The 27,154-nt window shown below is 40.6% G+C and overlaps 1 protein-coding gene across 3 annotated transcripts in view; it reads left to right on the plus strand.

Moving 5' to 3' along the window:
* The window catches only part of ADCY5 (adenylate cyclase 5), a 200,692-nt gene that overhangs the window by 137,356 nt on the left and 36,182 nt on the right, over positions 1-27,154 (plus strand). For all 3 annotated transcript variants that reach the window (XR_011726474.1, XM_071746644.1, XM_071746645.1), the window contains exons 4-8: positions 7,379-7,490; positions 7,665-7,792; positions 11,462-11,620; positions 12,704-12,845; positions 19,340-19,480. Coding sequence is in view for 2 of the 3 variants with exons in the window: in XM_071746644.1 (XP_071602745.1) it covers positions 7,379-7,490; positions 7,665-7,792; positions 11,462-11,620; positions 12,704-12,845; positions 19,340-19,480 (682 nt within the window). In the remaining variant the exon portion in view is untranslated. The remainder of the gene's footprint in view (positions 1-7,378; positions 7,491-7,664; positions 7,793-11,461; positions 11,621-12,703; positions 12,846-19,339; positions 19,481-27,154) is intronic.

Raw genomic sequence — 27,154 nt, forward strand, 5'->3', positions numbered from 1 at the left:
AGGAATGTCATGGAAAAACTTTTCCCTATACAACTGATGTGGTCTTCCCCTTATGGTTGGTGATCTTAGGATCTTAATTTCTTCTCATTTCCTTCATTGTCAGTGAAATACAGACCACAGCCACCAAGGTGAGGAGCACTCACCATGATGGAAAGGATGATGCCATTTTTTTGATCAGCTCTTCCTTTAGTATCAGCAAGGTCAGATGCTCTCCGTGGGGCGTTCGCAGGAGCACATGGCTAATCCAGACAGAGCTTTGACCAGAAATGCTGAGAGCTTGTGCTGGGGATGGTCATCTCCCAGCTGAGTCCCCCGGGCAGTTCTAACCTCTGGTAACACACATTTGTGACCAAACATAGGAAAATCAAGTAAAGGAAGGGTTCTGCAATTAATATCTTTGCAATGAGCCTTGCTGTCATCATGCAGTGGCTCTGCAGATGGCAGTCTGCACGTTGCCACCAATGTCTCCCTGAGCCATCTGGTCTCCTGCTTCTTTGTCACTTTTCACTCTGTCACCAGCTTCGGTTGATATGGACTTATGGATTCAACTTCTCAAATACAGGACATAGGTTTGGTTTACATTTTTGGCTGCTTTTTAGAGGGAGAGGAGGCTTTCTGCCTTTTGCCATAAAGAAAAAGGTGAAAAGGCTCAGTTTTCTGGACTTTTGATTTCCTAGGGGATTTGTATGTATTTCCTTTTGTGTTATTCTCTCTAAAGTATTGCTGTCTTCCCACAACATTTGTGTCCATGTGTGCCTTCTCACCCTCTCAAGCAAGAGGGAGCTACCATGACTGATCTTGGGATGGAGCACTGTCCCTCTTCCCAAGGGGGAGCCTTGCCAGCCAATGTGTGACAGAAATGGACTCATTTGAAACAAAAGGTGGTTTCCAAAAGTAAACGGATCTTCTCTGAAATGACCATATAAGTTTAGGAAAGAGAGGGTATCTTTTTACTGTTGATTTTTTTTCCATGACTATAGGAAAAGGAAATATTTTAACCTCTGTTCTGTCTGATGTCCTGCTGTTCTGGAGAACATTTTTTGTATTGCTAAGGCTAAGACCTTAGCCTGTCTCATAGACATCCCTAGAGAGAAAGGCTGGCGTGCTCTTGAGACCTGATTTAGTCTGATTTAGCTTGCAGCCTCTGCTGGAGCAGTCACTGGGCTGTCACTTGGCACAATGATCTGTGAGGGCCACTTCACCCTCCTCCCTAAGTGTGCTTCCTGCCCTTCCTTATGTTTGTGCTGCTTTACCTGGATTTTACACCAGCTGACCACGGTCACTGTGTCACTGCTGTGAACTTGTCCTCAGCTTGTTTTGGTTTGTCCTTTTGTTATTTCTACTGTTAGATTCAAGAGGGAAAGAGCATTATGAGATGTTCTCAGTGTTTCTGGAAGCTGAAATCCTTTTTGTACATAGGGTGGGCAGAAGAGAGAACACACAGAAGGCCACCTTGTCATGACATCCCCAAAGGGCTATAGGTAGGAAAGAGAGACCAGGTGTATCTTGATGCCAATTCTATTCCAGGAACTTCTAGATGAACTTAACTGTCTATATATGCCACTTGAGCTGGAAGATAACTTCTGGGCTTCCAATGATGGTAGGGAACTGGCTTTTAAAAAGATGTCCAAGTGCAAAAATTGACTCATTTGCTGCTCAAGAGATGCTCCCACCTTGGATATTCTCAAGAGATGTATGAACGTGGCCTTGGAAAACCAACTCTAGGTGGCCTTGCTTGATCAGAAGGACTGAACAAGGTGACCTCCAGACATACCTTCCAACTTGAAGCATTCTGTGAAAGCCTAGTTTGGTGTTAAGGGTTTGACCCGACCCATCAGCTGAATTTTGTCATCTTCATGCCAGCCCATCCTTCTTCTTCCTTATTCCTAGCATGACTTACTGGCATGCAACACCAGCAGCAGTGGATGGCATTGCAAAATAGCTGTGCCTGACACACTGTACTTACCAACTTGTGCAAGGAATTCACTGGCAAGGGCAGACTTTTTCAACAGCAAAGGGCTTTCTTTTGTGACACCTTTGCTTGTGAATGGAAATTAATGAGCTTGTATTTAGTAAACAATTATTATTTTATCACAATACATTAACTTTTTTTGCCTCTTGTAGGTAGCATTCCTTGGACTAAAATTCCGTGGCTTTGATTCACATGCAGTCAGATGCACTTTGCTGTTTTCAGAAGCTGTTAAAGCTCACCAAGTCTGGGGTTTTGTTCTGTTTCCCATGCAGTGCCTGTGGTGTTCAGTTTCCAGTAACACATGGTGTTTATATTCATGACTGGCATTACCGTTGTGATGGTGATAGGGTTTGTGTTTCTTGCCTTGCTTGATTTATGTTGTGGCTGGCGTGCATAGCACGCACATCTTGAAATAGAACATGACTGGTTTTTTTGTTTTTACATTAGAAGTACTGATGATTTAATTTAGTGTTTTGAATAATCTTGTATTTGCAGGGAAACCTGTCTGTGTCATGTCCCTCCTTTGATAACTCTATTAGCTACAGACATTTAAGGCTGCACTTCAAAATAATTTTCTGTAGGTGTGTGTGTGTTTTTCAAATGTCTCATGTGTGTTTCCTGCTTTCTACCTCGTCCTTAGCTCTTCCCACTCCTTACGTCATTCTTTGCTTTCTGCCAAGATCTCTCCCCTCTCTTGGTAAGAACCTTGTCCTTTGCTGTCTGAAAGATCCTGTGATGCTTCTGGCTCAGGGTATGTTGTAGTGCAGTCACAGGAAGCACCACCTGAATTACAGGAGCTAAGATGCTAAGAGCTTGAATGGCCCTCTGTGGAAAGACCGAAGGTGCAAAAGGATGGACCTGAGCACAGCAGGTGAAAGCTGCCCAGTTTGGGCAGGTTTACACAGCTGATCTCTGGGGTGTTTCACTGAGGGTTCTGCTGGTACCTGAGCTGCCTGTCAATGTGTATCTTAATTGTTCTGTGGATTCATTACAGACCAAAAAATGGGAAATCAGAGGTCAGTACTTCAGGAAATTTCTTCTCTTTGCTCTGCACCTTAGCTTCTCCCTCCTCTCACTCTGGCTTTGTAATTATGTAAAGCACTGGGCAAAAAGCATCTACATATCCTGCTCATGGAGCTCAGACAGTCCACAGTGACAGTGGTGGTTTTGGTAAGGGCCAAGCTCAGGCAGAGACAGGCATCTTGGTGGCAGCAGCAGCTAGAGCTGTGTGCCCAACCTTCCCTGTGCTGCCCATCAGCTCTGGGCTCTTGGAATCAGCAAGAGCCAGCAGCACAGGGATGCTCCAGTCCATACATCCACCTTCCCTGTTCCCCTCCCTGGGCCTTGGGCAAGAGCAGGCAGGTATTAGGCTCGTCTCTAAGCAGGGGGAGGATGGCAGGATCTGGAAGGTACCCAAGCCACATAGGGGGAAAAGGCACACAACTGAGCTTGCCATGTACAGCTGTGAAGTCTTGAACCAGTCCTTGCTGGAAATAGGAGCTGAAATAGGAGAATAGGAAAGTATTCACCTTTACCCTATAACACAATTTGTGGTACTTTTCAAACAAAATTAAACAGAAATCATTTTTAAAATAACTTATAAAATTAATGATAACTCCTCTTTTCTTGTCTCTCTTTCCCAGAAATAAACCTCTTTTTTTGTCTTTTTTTGAGGTCAGACCCTGGTTACTGCTGGACAAAACACAATCAGATGGTAAATTTGAAGGCAGTGACGGAGTGGAAAATATATCGAGAGCTCTGAAGCCATTACAACCTTTTAATTACATGCTAAACTGTTTTTTTTCCACAAAGCAGTAGCCTTCCAGATAAAGGGACAGGGACCCAGGGCTGATAATAGTTGCTGATGCCCAGGCTGCAGATTGTGTGGTCAATCCCTTCCAGTCAGTTTCAGCTAATAGTACTTTTAAACCACTGCCTTACTTAGCTCATGATATTTTATAGCTATAATAATTATTTCATTTGACCTTTTGTTGACCACTGTCATTTACCCAACATTGTGGCACAAGGAAGACCTATTACTGGCATTGTCCTCCCACCAGCAAGGAAATGTCTCACCCTCTGAATACTGACAAATAGTTCACTTGAGTTGTGTCCTTCATCTCAAGAACCCATCACCATTGTTCTATTGTTCTTTAATGAAATCTTTTCATTGCTAAGGACAGTCTGACATGAAAGGCTGAAGTGTGGCTCAAGGACCTAAGAGTTGTGTGGAAGCTGTGTTTAAACTGTAAGGCTTGTAGCCTGGGTAAGGAGCACTGACAGGACTGGAAGATGCTCCTGCAATGACCCTACATGTGTGTTGTGTGTGTAAGGAGATATAGCAGGCTTTATTTTTAAAGAAAAACTCTGACTAAACAAAAGGATAAGGATCAAGTGCTGTTCACTGGTAGTTATTGTAAGAGAAATCTACATTTTTGCTAGTTGCTTCTGGGGGATGGGTGTTTTACAGGGAGAAGGCTGAATGTAAGGGTTACTGGGGCTAATAACAAAAGGAACAGAAGTGCCATGGCACAGCACCACATACACAGGTCCCCATTCCTCCCTTGTGGGCCATTAGGAGGGCTGGGAGTGATGAACCTGTTTGTTGTCTCTGCTACTGGAGCTGCAGTGCTAGCAGGGGTGTGTGGCAGGAGGAGTAAAATGTGATTTAGTGGCTTTCAGAGCTCTGTGTCGAGAGCAGAGGACAGATGGGTTTTGGAATGAGTTCCTGTTAGCAAGGGCTGTTTTCTCTGATGGTCATGTGCTGTTCTTTCTCCAGTGTCCTGCCATGAATGTGTCTTTCCTCTCTCTAAAACAGTTCCCAGAGCACTCCTCTGTCCTCTATCATCTCCCACGTGATCCTTTCCATACCTAGATGAGGTTTTCCATTCCCTGCAGCCCATGGATCCCAGACAGTGTCTTCCTATAGCACAGTAGCTTAGCTCCTAGGCAGAAGAGGAGGTCACAGAGCTGTCTCAGGCTGTAATGGAATATGCTCAGGTTCTGTGACAGGTACAAATGTTACTTGGGTGGCTGACACTAAAGAGGAGCAAACGGATGGGCTGAGCATCATGCAGGTGGATATGTTCAAGTGTGCAAAACTGAATTGTGCAAAGGACCGAACATGTAGCCAATTCTGAGTAGTTTTTCATATAAATTGCCATATAAATTCATATAAATTGCCATATAAATTCATATAAATTGCCATATAAATTCATATAAATTGCCAGGGGAAGCGTTTCCCTTTTTTGCCAAGCACATTGTCCTTGTTCTAGAGGAGTGACCTGAATCTGAAAAAAATATTTGTGAATAATTTACTTTAGAGAAAACCAAATTTCTTTTTCCTTTACTTCCCTCTCCAAAATAGTCCACTGATATGGACTACTGAATATGGAATTTTTTCATTTCCTCAAACCATTTATCCAGATAGGCATCTCATGCAGTAAATGTTGGCTTTCCAACAGGACATCAGACAAAGATGTTAACTACCTGATATTGCTAATGACTCATGTGCAGAATGCATTTCTAACTCCCATCATGCAACCTTTACAGTTTTTCTTCTCATAATAAACCCTTTTGTAGTGATTATAACTGTAGTTTTCTAGAACTCAGCCAGAAAGCCGCATATGGAGCTGGCAACCACGCTGTCCTTGGAAGTGCAAGGCAGGGATCAAGATGAAAGAGATAACTGGTGAATTTGAACAAAGAGCAAATTGCTGGTCTCCTGTAGAAGATTACAAGTTTGAGAAAATGTAATCAACTTGAAAAGGCATAAATCTGTGTGCAGGTTACCTCCATAAGTCTCTGCTGACTACTTCATTTGCCTGGTTGAAAATATTTCCGTGATACAACTTCCAGGAATGTCTGATCCATTTATCTGGCGTGACAGTAATGGGGAAAGGAAGGTGCATCCATCCTTCATTTCCCCATGTTTACGAGGACACTACACTAGCACTAGTTTTCTGAATCAGGCATGAAGAGCTGGTTCAGGACAACCTCATGTAGTGTGCTTAGATATGCCCATAGCTATCTGAACATCAGAGTAGTGATTGCTCTGTACTCCTGTTGGAACACATGGCTGCTGCAACATGCACACAAGCAAAGACTGTGAACATGCCCACAAATGAGGAATTTGCAGTTTGCCCTGTGCTAGAACAAGAACATGTTTTCAACAAGTTGTATTTTGCTTCTGCCACAAAAACTGGAGACATTTCCTATTTGTACTTTACATGTTAAAACATACTTAAGTTCCCTAGCCAGCAATACAGATATCTCTAGGATTTCAGCTGTTTTATCTGTATTTCGTTGGAGAGTTTACTTTTATTTGTAAATATGTGAAATCTTGATTTACCTTTTTTTTTATTACTTTCCAAAGCTTTTAAAAACAAAATGTATTTTGATTTAGACATCCCTGCGTTCCTCTTTCTTTTTTCTTGTACATTTCAGTTTCAGTCTCACTAACAAAGAAATACTTAGTGCAATATGTTTGGTTAATGATTTATTTGAGCTGCAGTGTAGAAACAAAATCTGAGAAGCATGACAGAATTTAAATGTTTTTCTGCATTTTTTTGCAAAAAATTGCTTTTGAAAATATTTTTGTTGTCTTTACTTTCTGTCTGAAGACATGGCAAAATTGCAAATTCTAACTGAAAACATAGCATCTGCAATTTGCTTAAAACATGTTGGAGTTTTATTTTACAAAGAAGAAACAATTCCAAAGTGTTTGTTATTAACATTTTTAATTTCTCTTCCTATTCAAGTACAGCTTGATGAAACGATCAGCTTCACAGAAGAAAACAACTATTTGATAAATGTTCCAATGTACAAATTTTGCGCGTGTGTGTGCATATATAGATTTTGTCTTAGAGCTATGTCTGGTTTTTATTTTCCTTTCTAGTTTTAATTTAACACAATGGCTGTGTTTAAAAAAGAGTTTAAAAAAACTCTTTGCAATACAATATTACAATTGATTAATTGAAACCAAAGAATCATTATTAATAACTGCGATTCAAAGAATTGTCCTTTAAAAAAAGTCCACACTGCTTTCAGTGAGCTTGTCCTGATCCAGCCTGGGCAGATGGGAGCAATTAACAATCCCTGTTGCACTGGCAGAGATTTGCCTCAGCTGACAGCAACAGTTGTGCCTCTCATTTGGCAGAAAGTTTGTAGTGTTTCAAGGGCTAAGCCAGCTGGAAGGTGTGGTACAAATGGGAGGTTTCATGTCTGTAGCTCTTTAGAAGCTAAGCACAAAAAAAAAAAAAAAAAAAAAAAAAGTGTTAGGCAGGTTAAGGTTCTTCACTACACAAGGACTTTATTTAGTGGCTGCGCTTTGGCAGCAACATATCAACAACAAATTTTCTGACACTTTCTTTTTTTTTTCTTTTTTTTTTTTTTTTTTTTCTCAAGCATCCTCTTTGCAGACATAGAGGGTTTCACAAGTCTGGCCTCCCAGTGCACTGCTCAGGAGCTGGTCATGACGCTGAACGAGCTCTTTGCCAGATTTGATAAACTTGCAGCTGTAAGTTTTCTATTATAATTCAGATTCTTTTCCTGTTGCAAGAATTACATACCGTGCTGATTCACTGCATTTTCTGTAAATGTTCACTACCCTAAAAGGCAAGCTATTGCAGGCAATAATATAATCTGAATACTTCTCTCTCTTGTTGTGGGGTTTTTTTTGGTTTTTTTTTAGGAGAACCACTGTTTACGTATCAAGATTTTGGGTGATTGCTATTACTGTGTATCTGGGTTGCCAGAAGCAAGAGCTGACCATGCACACTGCTGTGTTGAAATGGGAATGGATATGATAGAGGCCATCTCGTAAGTACTATATTCCCCATAGAGAATTTCAGAACAAGTAGCAAGTAGATTCTCTTTCCCATTAACTCTTGCTAACATTAGTAGCAAAGTAAGCAGATGCCAGCAAAAAGGGAGACTAGATACAATAAGAAAACAAAATGCAGATAAGGTTTTAAAGGTTTGACAGCTAAAGGACAGATGCTTGAGTCCATTACAGTCCTGTAGATATCAGAACTCAATGTCTTGAAGAGAAAGGTAAAGGTTACTGTAATTACTGGAAGTCTCATTCCCAAAGGAGGAGTCCAGTGAATTATATAAATGTGAAATCAGGATTAATAATATCTTTATTAACTTTCAGTCACTCTTCACTATGTTTAAACCAGCTTTTTACTCACCTTATAATTCTTCTGCTAAGATCTGTTTTGTCTAGTTAACTTATCCTTCTCAATGTGTCCCTGTGCCAAAAGCTGACCTTAATATCTATACCATCCCTCCCGCACAGACTTTTGTCCCTCTTCTCCTCTCTTCTCCTCTCCTCTCCTCTCCTCTCCTCTCCTCTCCTCTCCTCTCCTCTCCTCTCCTCTCCTCTCCTCTCCTCTCCTCTCCTCTCCTCTCCTCTCCTCTCCTCTCCTCTCCTCTCCTCTCCTCTCCTCTCCTCTCCTCTCCTCTCCTCTCCTCTCCTCTCCTCTCCTCTCCTCTCCTCTCCTCTCCTCTCCTCTCCTCTCCTCTCCTCTCCTCTCGGATTGTTCAGCCTAAACAAGAGGAGGCTCTGAAGTGACCTTGTAGTGGTTTTTCAATATCTAAAGGGGGCCTACAGAAAAGCTGGGGTAGGGCTTTTTGCATGGGTGTGTAGTGAGAGGACAAGGGGCAATGGTTTAAAACTTGAAGAGGGGAGATTTAGGTTAGACATTAGGAAAAAATTCCTTCCTAAGAGGGTGGTGAGATGCTGGAACAGGTTGCCCAAAGAAGTTGTGGCTGCCTCCTTCCTGGAAGTGTTCAAGGCCAGGTTGGATGGGGCCTTCAGCAAACTGGTCTGGTGGGACATGTCCCTGCTCATGCAGGGGATGCTGGAACAAGATTATCTCTAAGATCACTTCCAGCCCTGGTCATTCTATGATTCTATGGTCGATGGAGTTTCCACTTCATCTTGATAAAAGCTAGAGCTACCCATTTGCTGAGTTTGATGCAGTACATCCTTACCATTTGAATTTTTGCAAGGACATAGAATACAAACCCAGTCTTTTCAGCCTTGTTTTCATAACACTGATACCTACTTTGAAAAGCAGTGTTTTTACTCAGGAGACCCCATTCAAAGAGCAGTACGCAGCAGCATTCCCTTGCTTTGTAAACAGTGTGCACTCTCAGGAATTCCTACCTTTACTTTCCTGGTTTTAAACTTGGTTGCTTTGTACCAGCCTCCTTCTGGGGTTTGTATGCAAAACACAAAATAAAAGGAGTTGCAAGTAACTAGTTTCCAGTAGCCCTTGAAAGAATGTATTTTCTTCCACATGAAGTACAGTTAAGTGGCATGTGACAGTGTCTTGCCAAACATGAAAAGCAGCAATTCTTAGCCACCAGCTCTACAAAGAAGTTACTCTGTCTATTGCCCAGGAAAGTCTCACTTTCTGCAGTAGTTGGCCTAATGAAACCCTTGACACATCGCTGTGTTATCCCCACAAGGCTGAGTAACACTGGGGTGTCTCAACCTCACTGATTAACTGCAACCCACCCTACCTTGAAATAAGCATGGAGCTGAAGTGCACTCAGTGTTTGTTTGCAAATAGCTCTTCAGTCTTTAACACGTTTCCCACTTGTTATATGATGAATTCATTTAACAATCTTATCTCTTAATAAGTCTGGAAGGTGAGCCTGTTCTCACTGCCCCTGCTTCCTCCCCTACCTTCTCCTTCCCTAAGGATCAAGATAAGAGGTTTCACAGCTAAGGTAACCAATAGCTACTGAGCAGTTGATTGCAGGTAACAAGTAGCTACTGAACATTTGATTGCAGGCTTCACCAACACTGAGCCTTGCCCATAGGCTGATTTAATCTGTGCACAATAAGAGCAGGGAGGGTTACCCCGGATCAAAAAGAGACTTATAATCGCTGTACTGCTGCTATAAATGAACTTTAAAAAAAATGGAAGGTAAAAAAGGATATTTTATTTGTCTATAAAGGATAACCAAACTCATTTTTTTGCTGCAAAGTCTGGAGAAAGTCACCTCCTCATCAGTGACTCTACGGGGAGACGTTCCCTGGTCTTGTGTCAGTAACATGGCTTGGCAGAGGGTGCAGTGGGGTTTGTAGCACTGTTCTCCCTCCCCAGTGCTGTACCCATGCTGCAGATGCTGTTATCCTTGCACAGGTTATGGCTGCAGCTGCATTTTCATTTCCCCGGTTTCTGTTGCTTTCCCAAGTGCTGTGTCTGGACCTCTTTCAATTCATAATCCTGTGGCACCTTACCCATATGGAGCTTCCCTTCCCTGCTAAAGAATCTCTGCTGCTTGCTAATAGAAATAATGAATGTTACTTCAGTCAGTAAATAGTGAAACATAAGAAAGGGACTGTAAGGAAGAAGGAACTGTAAGTGGGAAGGAGCTGTTACAGCAAGAAGTTGTCTTGAACAGACTTTTAAGGGACACGTCACATGGAGGAGTAAACTACAGTCTAGAATTGGTCTACCTGTAGTAAGTCATTCGAATTAATAACCAAAGCCATAAAATTAGATCTGTGTTACTATTGGGAACTTGGCAGAGCTTACCTGTGCACAGGATGTTATCTAGAAAGGTCTAGATGAACCTGAAAAGCAAAAAGATTAAAATCTCATAGGTCGAAAATACAGCTTCATGCTGCAAGGAACTAACAACTCAAAGGAATTTGATGTAGATGAATTTGGCTGTGAAACATGGACATTCTGGGAATGGTGTGATCAACAATAACAAGAAGCAGAGTTGTTCTGATGGCCCCATCAAGACTTTCCTCAACCCACATTCCTAAGTATATTTTCCATGTGAACAGCTCTTGAAGTTGGCTATTGCCCTAAAAGGGCAAAATCCACCAAGTATTCCAGCAGTCATTTTAGGAGTAAGCAGAGCATCCAAAGCCTCATTAAAATCAGAGCTTGAGTATTTGTAGCTGCCTGTTTGGAATAGCTGTAATAGATGTGGTTCTCTGGTTTTGCTGCTCTGACTTGCAGTGGGGTATTTCACACACATATCATATTTAATCTGTGGAAGAGTTGATGCTTGGTGCCATACACACAAATTAAGATCACTGAAATAATTTCCTTTTTCTCTTTGCAACATGCTATTATTCTTAATGAGGCTGAGTGCTGGCAGGTTATGTCTAGCTTTGGTTGGAAATTGGAGACCAGCACTTTATTCCTTCTGCTGCTCCAAAGATACTTCATTAACTGCGTTCTCAGCTTGACCGTGAGTTCAGAGTACATGGATTTATTCCAAGGGCTCCCCTTTCTAATTAGTACTCTGCTTGGCCATCCTGGCCATCCAAGAGTGGTACAGCTGGCCTGGTTTTGGTTTGTTGTCTTGTTGATGTGGATGAGCAGCACCGCATGTATGTGTGAGTAATTAATGGGTCATAATGGATTTTGGTGTTCTGGGAGCAAGTTTGGGCTGTTGACTGCAAACACAGAGTTTTTAGGGATATGCTTTTTTTCCCATGTCTCCTTTCAGACTAGTCCGGGAGGTGACAGGAGTAAATGTCAACATGAGAGTTGGAATCCACAGCGGGAGAGTTCACTGTGGGGTCTTGGGCCTTAGGAAGTGGCAGTTTGATGTGTGGTCCAATGATGTCACTTTAGCCAACCACATGGAAGCAGGGGGCAAAGCTGGGTAAGTTGCTTCAGCAAAGTTGTCATGTTAATCCATGTCTTGTTTTGTGTCACCATAAGGTGGGCAAATGTGGGGTAGAGGTTCAGAGAGTCTGTATGTCTGCTGTGAAATGACCTGTGGGTGTTAATGTTTTTAAGCACATACAAATGTCAGCAAGGTTCTTCTCTTCCTTGTCTCCATGACTGTGATCACAGAAAGCCTACAAAATCCCAAGATGGGTGTAACCTTCTGTGATAAGGATTGAAATCCTTCTCTGTGAAACAAAGCTGGTAAATACAGCAGAAATGAGCAGGTCTGTGTGAACACGAGCAGAGCTGGTCCTGGTCATGGTTACAAAGAGATGAGACCATATGCTAACAGTGTTTGTTGGAGAGCATCTCAGCTATCAATGGATATTGTATGAGACCATTCAGACCAGCCTTTTGTTTTGAAACATTCCTGTGAAAGAGCAGAACTGATTCTTATTTCACTGCTGTATGGACCAACTGAAGACTAAGTTGCTCCCAGGATTCTACTGACTCTGTGAGATTATTTTTCTACGTGTCTCTCCATCTTCTCTCTGCTCTGGATTAAAAGCATAAGACTGCATAGGATACTTCTACAAGGACACTCGTGTACCACAGTGATTAATATGATACAACAAAAAAGATACATCCTGCAGTGTATATATATATATATATATATATATATGCAGTATATATTATATATATACTATATAATAGTATATATTAATGTGTCTGCTGAAAAGGTAAGTCTTTGGGAAGGGCCTGAGTTCGCAAAAAAAAATTATCTGCTCTGTTTTAAGGCAAAGTGAATAAAAGCCTAAGTGCTTTATATCTAAAGAAGTGCTTATAAATGGATGTGTAAGAAGCTTAATGTGAACACCTCTCCTTCTAAGATGCCTCCTGGCCTGCTTCCTTTAAGTAGATGAAACTCTGGTATTACATCTCTAAGAGGAGCTAAATAAATTGGGGTTTACTGCTTGTTTGTTCCAGTACTGGGAACCTGCCACTGACAGGAACTGGCTTTCTAGGTGGTAACTTCAGAGCCTACAAATCTGGCTTGTCTTTTGTCTCATTCAAGGCGCATCCACATAACCAAAGCAACCCTGAACTATCTGAATGGGGACTACGAGGTGGAGCTGGGCTTCGGAGGGGAGCGCAACGCGTACCTGAAAGAGCACAGCATCGAGACCTTCCTGATCGTGCGCTGCAGCCAGAAACGGGTGAGCCCAAACAAACCCACACAGGTTTAGCCACTTGGCATAACTAAATGGTCTCCAACACACTGAAGCAGTGTGAGCACCACCCTTTAGAAACGAGTGAGCTGACTACGTGACTCTCAATGACAATACCACCTCTTTCTCAGTGCTCTTACTAAACCTTTGCGTGCATAGAAGGGAGTGTAGCCACCTTCTGCGTAAGGTTGCTGCATGAAGTTCTGTCAAAGAAACTGTCCTGATTTGTTTTAAAAATGATTTTCAAAAATGTTGTTAGTATAGATATGTGTTTTTTCAATTAAATTTGATACTTGTGCAAGTTCTTAAAGCACTTGATTAAAACCACAAAGATCTTTGTCAGGTTACAGACAGAGGTGCTTTTGTCCACCTGTTCACTGTATTGCCATGAACATAAATTTTAGACCAGTTCTTATCATTACTTTTCATGCTGTGTTTCTGAAGATGGGGAAATCTGGCCCACTGTAATGATGGATGCTCACTGGCTGTGGGATGAGCTAACTCCTATGACATGGGTCAGGCTGCACAAAATAAGGCTATGAGGGCATTACTGACTTGAACTTGGGTAAAATCAATCTCAAGTGAACTTCAGCCAATATATCTTTTTGTGACACTGCCAATAATAGAAAAAAAAGTTGATGTTATCGCTAGTCTGTATTATTTTTAAAAATGGTAGATTTTAACATTAGAAAAGGACCTATTTGTTTATCTACTTGAGCCTAACCAATAAGTGGAGAAACACTGTAGACTCCACTTCACTATTCACAGTATGGGCATGCATATAAAGATTGGCCTGAACTGAAAAACATTTTCAGTATTTCTGAATATAAGACCACGTAAGCCTTCCCACAACTGTAAATGTGACTACCATGAAAGTAAATGAATTGGTGTTTGTGACATGTTCCAATACCATGGTTGAATTGAATAACTATAGCACCTATACAGAAATATTTTGCTACCATTGCCTCATTTCCTGAGACAAAAGAAGCCTCAAAGCTCCGTGTGTAAGAAATCTCCAAGAAAATCTCTGACTGTATCTCTGACTGTAACCTCTAAGTGAAAGATCACAAATTTTGTACACTTGTATGTCCCTAGTCCCATTTCTACTGCATTGGTCCTCAAATGTCAGATGTTAATAGTCCTTTTTTTTTTTTACCTATGGAACACTACCTCTGCTTCTCTAATTAGCAAAGTTTTTCATTGGTACACCTAATGCCAGATGTGATAATAAAAGTAATCAAAATCTACCCTGATATTAATCGTTGAGTAACTTTCATCCAGCCTAATACTTCCTAATTCAAAACCATCTCCTGCCATTTCACTGGAAAGCAGCTATTTACCCAGCTTTGTATTCCCCATCTGTCTTAGCCTTTAGTCTCCACCACAGCACTGTCAAATATTCTGTGGAAAAAACAAGAACAAAGAGAGCTACTGTACTTTCTTCTGTTTATAAAAACTTGGATGCACTGAAGGCTGTTAATCTAAGCCCAGCATTTGCTGCTCCACAAGTTCTGTGTCATGATCCCTGACTAAATGGTTATTAAAAGTATCTGTTACCAGAACTGAAATTGCAGCTGGCAGTTCTGCACAGATCTGGGATGGAGGTTATCCTTCTGACTTCAACATATTGCACTTAAGTTTTTCTTCCAGCTTAGTCATGTTTTCCATTTATAACCCTACATTTATGATCTCTCTTCCCTTTTGCCTCAACAAGGTCAGTAGTTATTATCTGAAGAGAAATATTCTGTTCTTTCAGTGCTAGACTAGTGTAGGTTTTTAAGTTCCTGTTATCCTTGCGTGACATGGAGTGACTTAGGCTTGGTGACTTCTCTCCTTATTCAGCATTTTTCCTATTTATTTGGATATTCTAATGGAATTAATACCATAACATGAACAAAACACAGCAATTCTCTGAGGAGATCTTTGCCTTTCCTCCATTACTGGCTTTGCATCTTCATTCTTTATGTCAAAGTCTGTGTTTCCAGATAAACAGTAAAGCAGCAGCTAAAATTACTAATATTATTACCCAGATATTTGCTAATTCCCAAAATTAACCCCAAGGCATTGTAGTGAACTACCCAGAATTACTCAGTGCAATGTCTTTGTCCTTATACAGGGTGAATTTGTTTTCTTCTCATTATATTATGTATTTTTAAACTTACCATGCAGACTGTAACATTTCTAACAGACAGCTCTGTACGTGACAGGAGTCTGTCACTTGGTGGTTGTTGGCAACTTTCTGCTCTTCTTTGATATCAGGTGCTGCACTAACTTGTAGAACCATCATAACTACTCTTCTTATCACTTCTAGTCATTGATAAAAGCTTTACTCAGAGCAGGGCTGAAAAGTATGAGTTTGGAGGACTGGGAAACAGACCTCAAGGTGAACAGGATTTTAACAACCCATTGGATTTACAGTTAGTTTTATTGTCCTCCAAATCGTTAGAAGTCTGGGGAAAAGCTTTCCTTTGAACACAAGTGGAAACAAAATGTGACCATCAACAGATGAGCAATGCTGCTGAATAAACACAGTGTGCTGAGTGCACAAAGTCGACAAACTGAAAAAATGTTTATTTTTTTCTAATGTCTTTCAATTGCAGTAAGCATGGGTGTTTCTTTTAACAATAGCAGGTACACAACAGTTTCAGAAAGGTTTGTTGTTGGTGGCCTTAAAACAGCTCTACAAAACTTTGGCTGTAATTCCTAGAAAAACAATTCTCATTCTTTTCTAAATAGCGTCCTGGAACTCCATCCAGCTGAAGAAACAAAATGGTCCTTTAAGTGTTGTGCATGTGACTCTCCTAAAACACAATCAATCTCATGTGATGATTCTTCAATTTAACAAATTTAATCACAGCTCGGCAGGGTTTCACTCATGTAGATTTATGAAGGCAATGGTTTGGATCATGTAGCACTGCAAGAAATATCATTCAGATGTCGATAGGACTTCAAGACAATTTAAAGACTAATATGTAGCTAAATCTGAAACAAATGACCCATGCTCAGATTTCACTGCATTCTTGCACTGATAGTGATCAATATCTTAGAAAATCCCACCTAACACTAAAGAAAAAACAGGCATTCTTGATGTAATTGATAATTACAGGAAAATCCCAGCTATTCCTGCAGTTTTGCTGTAGCATTACTGTAGCTCAGTGTGTGGGAACTGGTGGTGGGAACAAAAGAAAACCTCTGGGAATAAGATTTACAGCCTCTTTGTGACTCAAGATTTGAAAAGTTCCCACAACAGCCTTCTGGAGTTTAGCCACTTTAAATCCAAAAAACTCATTGCTGTCAGAAGCTTTTGCACCTGCTCCTGGTTTTGGGAATACCTGTAATGAGTAGGTCTATAAGATATCATCTCTTCCTTCTTTTTATTCTTCTTTCCATTCTTGTCCTGCCCTTAAGCAAGCTGTCCTAATGGTGTCTCATAGCTAGGGAGAAACAGAGGAGGGATCCTCATAGATTTCCACAGAGGAGCTGTGGTCCTTCTAATTCTTCCTTTTGAGAGTTTGTTATTGTCATCACCCACTAAACAGATGATTTTTTTAAAAGTAAATTTGTTCAACTTTCGGGTTTAAAAAAATAATTTGTTGAGTAAGTATTTATGTTAATAACAAAGTTCTATTGCTCAAGATAATATAGCAGCACAGTGTGTAATCTGGGAAACCAAAAATCTGCTATGCTTGTAAATATGTGTTTTAATCTGACTGAAAATATTGATGAAACATAGCTCAAAATCCAGTGGAAATTTTCTATAGGGGTGGGGGGAAATACTGCCAGAGTTCTCATAGCCATGGAAAATTTATGTTTAGAAACAGTCTCAAAGGTATATATTTACCCATTTGTCCTGCCCTTACCTCAACTCAGATGTGTCAATAACCGTGTATGAGGTCTTTCATTCCCCTCAATTTAATTCAGTGATGCTTCAGAGTTATCAGCACTAGCAGCAGGTGGAAGGTTACTCACTGCCTGAGGGGGCTTACTACATCTCTGTGTATTCTTGACATTAAGGCTTTTCTCCAATTCTAACCAAAATTACTAACTCAATGGGGGAAGCCTGCTCTGTGTATCTCTGTATCAACATCTGTTGATATAAAGGCATTTTTAATGTAATGTAATTTTTAATAGTTTTAATAGTTTGTAGTAGTCTTTAATAGTTTTATAGGTCCCCAGACTGGTGTAAGCGTCTGGGTTTTTTTTTTTATTGCTCTTTGTTGAAAACCCTTCACTAAACTGTAAGAAAATGGATTGGCAGTGTCTCCTACTATTGAAGACAATATGTATTGCTTGGAGATAAGAAAACTGTATTTCCTATCAGTTTTCTGGCATCATATCATAGAAGAAAGAAGCATAAATATGGAAAAGATTGCAATACTGAAAAAAACACAAGAAAGTGCTACAAATTTTGGCAGACACCATAAAGAGCAGTGACTTTTGAAAAACAAAACCTCAAACCAACTCAATTCCAGACATCAGCGTTGCATCACACTTGTGTATTTATAGAAACACTTAAAATGCAACTCTCCTGGAGGTTATCCAGTGGTTCTGTCATGATTGCTCATGTGAAATTCAGCTGGTGCAGATGAAACAGTGCTGGGTTCAATGCAGAGAAGAGACAACGTGGGAGGCACGTGGTGTTTGGGGGTGTGCAATGTGGGAGCACATACTGTTCTCCCCAGCAAGCATCTTGGGGAGCTGACAGCTCCCTCAGGTTTGCTCCCACTGAGTTTCCTTAAGATCCCACACTTGTCATCCTGGCTGGGTGGAAAAAGATCTTTGCTGGCAGCCCCAGGGCTGCAGTGACCATGTCTGCTTACTGTCACAGGGCCAGCTGTATGTCCCCACAAGTGACACCATGTCCCCAGCTAGTGGCCATGAAGCCTGCAGCACTAGATTCCCAGGAATGTTTGGTGCCTGCCTGGTGAGCTCGTTGGTCTCTTGGGAAATGCTGTCATCATAGCTGTCTCTTCTTTGCAAGAAAAGAGATGATGATTTCCCATGCTTGTCAATCAGGTGGCTTTCCCCAGCACTGGATTTTAGCAGGCTTCTTAACATTTTGTAAAAAAAAGAATATTTTAAGGCAGGCATAACACTTGACATTTAACTCTCTGGTTACCATGGAAATGACACCAGGTATTTTGCAAACTCCTGTTAGGTACAAGTTACAGTGAATAGGGGGGGATCAAAGTAAATAAGTAGGGAGGCAGACTCCAGGCAAAAAAAGATGCAGATCTACCTCTATTGTCATACAACACTTGAACCAAAAATCTAGACTTTAAAACAACTGACATTTTCTTCTTAAATTACTTAGTCATCTGAACACTCTGAAATCCAAGATTAACCATTATGTCTATTTTTTCAGTAATCTCATGGAAGCAGCAATTCTCTTGAAAAAAAGCTTAATCTCACAAGTAATAAACAGCCAAGTCATAGCTATTCCTACTGACTGAATTTTGAAGTTCTGCAGAGTTTATCTTTTAAGCAAGGCTTTCATAATTGCCACCTCTCTGCTTTTTCAGTCAGTACAGGTAAATTTCACAGTCCTCGAGTGTCATCTTTGCTAAAGAAGTTTAAAGGGTTTGATCTTGTGCAATAAACTCCTGTCTTTCCACAAAACACATTCGATGTGGAAACTTGCTTGTCTTTGTAGCTCGAGAATATATTCAAAACAAGCAACTAACCCCAGTGTTTTCTCTTGCCTGGTTACGTGCTGCATTTCTCTTCTCTTGAAACTGGCACTGACCTTGAATGAAAACTTTCTGACCCATTTTATCAAACTTTCCAGTAAACTCCAGTTACAACCAAGATTGAAAACCAGCTCCAATAACAAAAGCAAAGACTTTCTCTAAACTTTAGGAAACTCAGTGTCAGTGATAAAATTTGCAGTTAGCATTAGGGTAGAGGAGACCATTTGTCACACTCTGCAATACCATTTGCCTCAGCAAATGCACAGTTATGTTGTTTTTAAGATTTAGATGCTTTCCTTAGCATGTCTGGGAAGATGCTCTTGCAAGTGTAGAAAATTATTTGCTCATACTTACAAAGAAGGTTGTCTTTTATTCCCATAGCTTCAAGGAGCTTCAAGGCTCCTGTTCTTCAACCAGATTGCTGTTTCTTGTTTCTCTTGCAGGACCCTCTGTCAATTCCTATCTGAACTTTTTCAGTTTGATTCAGTTTACTAAAAAAGAGAATGTATGTCTTGATTTTGGAATGCTCCCTGTGTTTACACAGGTTATGGTGATTATTTAAAACAAGCAAAGATGTAAAATGGTGGACATCACTGAAAGTCATCTGTTACAAAAAAATGAGAAGAAACAGTAGACCAGGACTGCTTGTGATCAGCAGCCACTTCATAAAGTTCAAGGCAAAAAGCCAAGGTCTGGAGTGAAAGATCAGAAATGAGAGATGCTTGGAGAATGACTGCCCTGTAAACATCTAAAAAAAATTTATTCTGAGTTTTTCACTCTCTTTTGTTTCAGAAAGATGAGAAAGCCACAATAGCCAAGATGAACCGTCAGCGTGCCAATTCCATCAGTCACAACCCACCCCACTGGGGTGTTGACCGGCCCTTTTATAACCATCTTGGAGCTCACCAGGTCTCCAAGGAGATGAAAAGAATGGTAATGCTTTGCTTTATGGATATTAATTTATTTTTTTCTTAGTACAGCACTGTATATCTCTCCCTGCTCTGTCTGAAGGTTTTTGCAGCCCTGAGGGTATTTTCCAAATGAGGGTGGTAAATTTGACTTTGACTCCAGAAATAGTAATAATTGGTACATCTGGAGGTTGTGTGATGGTGAGATGAGGCACAAGGTGGTTTGAGAAGGGAAAGGAGGCTGAATGGCATGAAGAAGGCTCTTTTGTCTGACTTGTCCCATGCTCTGAAAACTGATCCAGGCTGTGTGAGATGTGATTATCTACAAAAATCACGCAGTAACCCAAGCATTCAAAGAGCTCCAGGCATACATTTTTGCTAGATCATTAAGACTTCAGCACCTGCAAATGTTTTTTGCTTTCATTATGACAGCCAGATGCTATTCACCTTCTATAAGGTACACACCTTGTAGAAGGTCCCCAGAAATCTCACTACTATGTTTAACTCTTGAGAATACATTCTTGTGTACGTGGATTAATTGGCCTAAGGTAGCAGGCATCTTCATTGCATGATTATAACTTTCAGTCCTTCTAAATTAAAATGAACAAGGGCTACTTACCAAAGCAATTGGATTGAGAGCACTTTCATGGCTTATTTTACATAAAGTTTAGATGATACCTTTGTTACCTACAATAAAGATGAAAAAAAGAGACTTTCTATTGTAAAAATTATTTGTAATAATAGTAACAGCTTTATAATTGCATGCATAACCAGATTGCTCTCTGACCTCATTAATGCAGTTTCAACCTTTCACACACAGTCAAAAGTGTATTTATTGCCCATTTTGTTGCCCATAGTTAAAGTTCTACTCTAGGTCACCAAAGCTTTAAAGTATTCAAAAAACTTTTAAACATGAAACTCACTCCCACAGCTTAAAAATATTGGCAAAGTTATAAGCAACCACATATGGTGTCTTCTAATGGGAAATGCTGGCGCATTTATTAATAGTTGGTGCTAATATTTTTCAATCATAATATTATTTTGTGGTGTTAAGCAAACTTCTTAATCTCCATAGTAATGTTTCTTTCATTTCTGAGATCTTCAAATGAGAGCTTCTGACATAAGCACACAGATCAGTGGAACCGTGCATTTTTTATGTGGGCTTTTCAATAGAGTGTGCTCAATAGGCATGACATTATTAGAAGAGCCTAATCAGACTAGCACATAATTATAATTATAAGTTTCTTTGAATAGCTTTTAAGGGGTTCTTGCACCCTCCTGTTCAGAAACAAGGTATAAGCATGCCAAATGGTATTATGCTTCTTGGTGTTAATTGCAGTTTGCCTTGTCTAGCTGGTTGTTCAGTTGGAAAAACATAATTATTTATTGAAATATCAAGCTGAGACCCAAAAACTTCACTGCCCCTCACTCGTAGGAGGAATAGCTTCTCTTTTTTTTTTTTTTTTTTTCTTCTTCTTTTCTCTCCTTATCTTGAACCTTTTGCTGAAATGATATTTACCTTCTTATAAATTCAGCAGCTTAGAAAATCTTTTCCACTGAATCTGCTTCTGTACTGCTTCTTGTATTAAGCTCTTTTTTTCAAAGGCTGATGTTACATGCATCAGGCTATTTCATGAAAATCAATTTAAACCTGATTCAGATGTATTATTTTCAGCTAGACTTTTTGTTGTTCTTAGGGACTTTTTTTAAAATCTGCTATTTACAGTATTTCACACTGCTTTATGTTTGAGATGCATTAGTCAAAATGAAACACGCTACTCTCTGTGGCCTAGAGACTATTTTAATATCTACTAGATGGACATTTTATTGATTAGATCACAGGAACAATTTCTCCATCTCCTGTTTCAACTGTTCTCTCTGTCCTAACTTCTAATTTAAGCAAATATTTCTCTGTACCACCCCGTTTTGCACAGTACTTTGTCTGTAATCTCTGACATTGTGTCACATGGATGCTGTATGTGCTTAAATGTATGCACAGTGCATGCTGGCTGCACACACGTGCACACTGCCTGCAAGCTGCCTGCTTAGAAATACAAAATACAGAGAGAAGGAGAGCAGAACTACAAAGGCATTCTTCAGTACTCCTTTGGGATGGCATGTCACTGATCTTGGTGAGCTGCATCAGCTTTCAAAGCTCTTGAAAAATGTGCTCTTTGTTCCACATCACCCACCTTTCCCCCAGATCTCTTGCATGTAATTTTATATATATGTATTGGTTTTCCTTGGAAACGATGGACATGTAAGGCTGGTTTTGTCAAAGTATCTTGCCAAAGGCAAGCACTGCAACATGGTTTTTCTCTTTAGAACCTGGAGGTCCCTGGCCTTGTAATTTCAAAATAGGTCTTTATAAGGGTGATTGTGAGATAGTCCTCAGGGAGGAGCCAAGTAATGTTGCAGTGATGTGCCATTATATTACTGTTAATACTAAGACATCTGAGTGTAGAGAGTAACATGGTTATAAAGGACACAGGTTTTTGTCACAACCTTAGAATGTTTTACATTACAAAGACAACCATATTTCCAGAAAGAAAAGAGACAGGTTTTTTATTGCACTACTTGCAATTCCCTGAAAGAGAATATTAAATTTCCCTGAATTGCATTTTTGGGCGGGAAGTGTTATATTTAATAGAAAACAGAATTATTTTGGACATCCTTCTTTCCTTTGAAAGCTGGCCATGGTAGCTGTCTCTTTTCATAGGATAAATTAGCAGTAGACCTGGATGAGACAGATTGGTATCAAAGGTAGCCATATACCTCTTTTTTCCTGCCCTCCTCCTTTGGCATGGCATTTCAGCATGCTGCCATATCTGGGCACATCAGCTGTCTGGGTTTGTGTGGGAGGGCAGCCTGGGCAGCAGCATGGGGATGCCTTTGGTCCCTGCTTCTCTCCATACTGAGTCTTGGAGCTTAACCTCTCCTGGGTCCAGGTGAGTTTCCACCATGCTCCTAGGCTAACTTGTTCCTCAGAGCACACAGGAATTTATTCAGGCACTTGCATATGATTATCAATAGGACAGAATATCCTACATGTGTCCGTGCAGCAGCAGCAGTCTAAAATGTCCTGGAAAACTGGAGTCATTTTCCAAGCCCCACCATAGCTAAGGGGCCCAAGTCAGCTTGGACTGCAACTGTCCCTGCTCATCCCTCCCTGATCAGCAGCCTCTCCATCTCCCTCATACACCATCTTGCTTTCCAGACCATCCCAAATCCCTCTTTTTCTCCTCCCATTGCTTAGCAGTGGCCTTTCATGTTTTGAAGAGGCAAGAAGCAGAGGACACTGACCCTGACTCCCTTACCTGGTGGAGCCAGTGCTTGGACAAAGCTGCTCCTGGGGACTGTGTTGACTTGGGCTGCTGGGTCAGTGGCTGCCCCTAAAAAATTGGTACATTTGCAGCAGAGGAAGGTCAAATACAAGCGATGTAGGAGGGCAAAGAGCCTTGCTCTGAGCTGGCACCTCTGGTGGCTCTGGGAGCCTGAGGTGTTGGCCAGGGCAATGCTGCTGGCGTGGAGCGGATGGAGAGCTGTCCCACTCCCCCTGGGCAGGCAGAGGAGCCTGGACAGGATCAGCTTTGTGGCTGTATACAGAGTATGAAAAAGGCCAGAGCACAGCAGAAGAGCAGCACAGCTGCTTTCTATTTTTATTGCTTTTTATAGCATGTTTTCTTGTCTCCTAAACAAAAGCAGTCAGTGCCGGACCAGTCACTGTATCTCTCTGGAAATGCAGACTTTTGTACTCTTTGTGCTGTAGGCAAAGGAGCAGCATTCCCCCAGGTCTTTGTATACCAGCCTTGCCTTCCCCACTGTCTCTCTGAGATGGATTTTAATTGCAAAGGGGTAAAAAATAAACAGACTTGAAAGCATTTGAAAGCACAGGTGTATTTATAGCTATAACAATATTTATACACCACGAAGAAATACTTTGCTTTTCCCAGTATAGATTTCAGAGTACTTTTATAAATATTGATGAATTTTAGACTTCTGGAAACAATACTCATGTCTCGGTTTTCATCAACAAAACAAAAGTATTTTAAAAAGCAATTTTGATCTCTTAGTTGACTGTAGACTGAAAGAGGTTTGTTGCTTGTTGTAAAACAATCAATAGGCAAATGTTGTTACCTTCCAAAATTACAGGGCTGTTCTAGATGAAAAATTACGATCTTGTATCTTTTATCCTGCTGAGCACTATTAAGGTCATATATAGAAAACTAAATCCAGTTTGGGATTACAATCCTTCATTAGATTGTGGATGAGCTGGAGATAGCCCAGTGGAGTAAATTACAGATTGGGAGGGTTTCAATAGTGTGACCTGTGAAGAAGTGTTAAAAGTGTTGTGTTTGTTTAGTCTAGAAAGAATTCAAAACTGACTAGGGATTAGATTGATTAGGAACAAGAGTCTTCAAATACATGAAGGTTTGTAAGGACAGAAAATAATGATAAAAAATGCACAGAACTTTGAGGCATTGATCTGCCTCCTTGTACATGAGCCAGCTCTACCCACAGTGTTTCTGACAGGTATTTATCTTGCCCTTGTTTAAAAACCTCTAAGGATGGAAATCCCACACTCTTGCTGGGCATCCTTTTCAACGGTTGGATTATTTTTCTTGATGTTTCACTTTGCATTCCCTCACTTCAATTTTAAAACAAAGTATTGCCTGAGCTATTCACAGTAGATAGAGGACAGTTTAATTTTTAGTCTTTTATAGTTACTTTCTCTGTATCTGAAGACTATTACCACGTCTCTTTACAGCTCCCATCCCCTCATCAAGTTTGTGCCCTAGTTGGGGCTTTCCAGCCCAGCAGTTGTTCTTGTTCCCCTCTGACCATTTGCCCATTTCGTGGATAAGAGGGAGCACCTGCACTGAACACAGCACTCCTACTGAGGTTTTATAAGGGCTGCCCAGAGGATGTTGATAATTTTTGAGGTCTTACAACCACACTTCACATAGCCTAATGCTGTCTGGGTTACTCGTGTCATACATAGCCTAATGCTGTCTGAGCATTACTCGTGTCATGAGATCTACTCAGCTGTGGGAAGTTCTGCTGTTGGATCTTGAGGCTGCCATACAGCTATTATACTTATTTCACATTGGTTAGTATGACTAGGCAGCTTAGCTTGTTCCACTGATGCTCTGGGGAAGGTTTACTTCAGGAACAGGTCCCTCTCCAGTCCTTATAATCAAATGTGAGCAAAGTGGCTAACAGGATTAGTGAGCCCGGTTGTAGATGCCTGGCAGATTTCCTTTTATTTTTTCAGCTGCTGGAAAGGTTAACATTAGGAAGTTTAGGAACAGAAAGAGGAAACTCTAGAGATCTGCAATACTGATTTCAGCCTGACCATGCTTCTGTCATGAGTCTGAGTACAACTAATGAAGCATTTGATTTGCAATGAAATTATGTATGACATCGATGTTAGTCACAACATAAAAACTGAAGTAAAATCAAGCAGGGAATTATACATCGTGTAGGAAGAATGGCTGCATGCAGATGTTAAGAATGTGAGAAAAGGTTATAAAAATGCATACTGAAAATGGCTGGTGCAGTAAAGAACAAGCCTTTTTTTCAGGAAGGCACTCCTGATTCCTTGTAGCATTACTCAGAGCTTTGCAGTGTTCTACATGATATTTGATTTTTTGGTGTTTACTTCCCAATGAAACAACACTCCTCTGCATGCCTGGTCATTCAACCATAAAATATCATTCTTTGTCCCATTCAGCCTCTCCTAAATTGAACGTTTCTCTGCATGTTGCATGGCAAATACAGCTTGCTTCCTCCCTTTGTGTCTCTAGGTTGCCCTTAGAACAGATTTTCTTGTTACTCAGACATCAAAATTGGGAAACAGGTGCACCAGAGGAAAAGATACTATAGATGTTTCTGTGCCAACTCTACTTCTTGAACATCAGAAATTATTAAAACATTAAAACAAAACTCAGTAAAACAAGTTTTCCTTAGTCAGTAGTGCAGCCCTATCAAAGGGAAGTGGATTTGAGTCCATGAATGAAGCACCAAGGTTTCACCCTCCTTCTAAAGGTTTTGTCTAACTGGAGCTCACCATTATCCTCTTTTCCAGCAATTATCTGCTAAATCTGGTAATGACAACACTGATATCAGCAGAGCTGGACAAGAGCACCTGATGGAGAAGACTGACCCACTATTTTTTTCACTACTTTTGTAGTATACAGAATGCCCTGAATATATAAACAGGGAAAAACCCTCAAGCAATCCTTTCTGCTGTGATCTGTACATATTGCTATAGACCTGGGTGGAAACTGTTAGTCTTATAGAGCCAGTTTGGTTTAGATAGCTCACAAACAGCAAGGGGAGGACCCTTATTCTGCACTTATGCTATGTAAGAGCTTTGGTGCTTCAGAAAAGAGGATTTGCCTGATTCACATGTTCTGTGTGATGTCATATAAATGAGTGGATGCCATATAAAACATTATAGATTGCTCAAATTGTCAGAAGCTTCACATGGTTTTGCATCCACATTTGCAAACCTAACTTTTATTCTAGTTCATTAGGGCTTGTAATCAGCCTTCATTAAGTTCTTTTTTAAAGAGGGGGAAGAGCCAGTGAGATGCAACAGGTTATCTGCAGCTGCTTTTGTGAAACTTAGGTTAATATTTGTTTGGAAGTCTTGCATTGATAATTTTTCTACCATACAATACCCATTTCTAGAATAAGTCATAGTCATATTGGAAAAGGTAATTTGGATCAAGACACTATCAAAAATTGTCAGTCAGTTTCTGAGTGGGACTAAATTGCACCTACAGAAATAAAGATATTGATTCCCCTTTAGTCACAGAAGCATTTCCTCTGATGTTCATGGCAGTGTTGCACAGGTGGATACCAGAGGTGGAGTTGTGGCACTTACCAGAATGATTTCCAAAGCTTCCAAAAGGGGACCAGAAGCCTTAGTGACAAAAGGGTGAAGGTCAGCTGCTTTTCATTGGGTTTTCAGAGAGCTTTAGCAACTCCTGCCAGTGGCAATGCCAATTAAGGCTGGTTAGAGTTGGATTCAGTCTGTCTGCATCTGATGAAAAGGCTATGTGACAGCAGTTCCTGTAGAATTTTGCTGTGTTTTCCATCATTTGGAGGGTAGAGATGAAAGGAAAGAGCTTAGGGAGCCAGGAACTGATTCAGAGCATTTCTAGGACTCTCTATTTTTATGTCTTTTTCTGTTTTGTAATTTCTGGTCACTGTTCACAAGTGAGGCACAGCATCACATACCACTTCACTTGAAAACACAACCTATGATCTAAAGAACTTTGGATTCAGAGTTCATAGAAAAATGGGAAGCTTGGGTGACCTGCACTTGTCAGAGGTGTGAGTTCAGATCCAGAAGTTGATTAAGAGTAATGGGGAAAGCCTATTTCAAAACCACTTATACAGATAAAAATCTTATGGCTAAATAAATTAATGGGTTTGGCCCTGTTCATATACAAGCTGGTGGCTCTGTATGAAATCATTTTGAGTAGAACAAAGTAGAGTTCACCATCTGTGAGCAGTGCAGAGGAATGAAAGTCTATTTATCAAGTGGGGTAGGCTGCAGAAAGGGAGCACTTCAGCTTTTCTTTTTGGTGCTCATTAGTCTGTGTTCCAGCTATAAAAGACACACTCATCATATAATCTGTTTCATAAACTGGTTTTCTGCCAGCTTGTTGTTCTGCACTTAGATGCC

The sequence above is a fragment of the Heliangelus exortis genome, chromosome 6 (genome assembly GCF_036169615.1).
Source record: "Heliangelus exortis chromosome 6, bHelExo1.hap1, whole genome shotgun sequence".
NCBI classification, from domain to species: Eukaryota; Metazoa; Chordata; class Aves; order Apodiformes; family Trochilidae; genus Heliangelus; species Heliangelus exortis.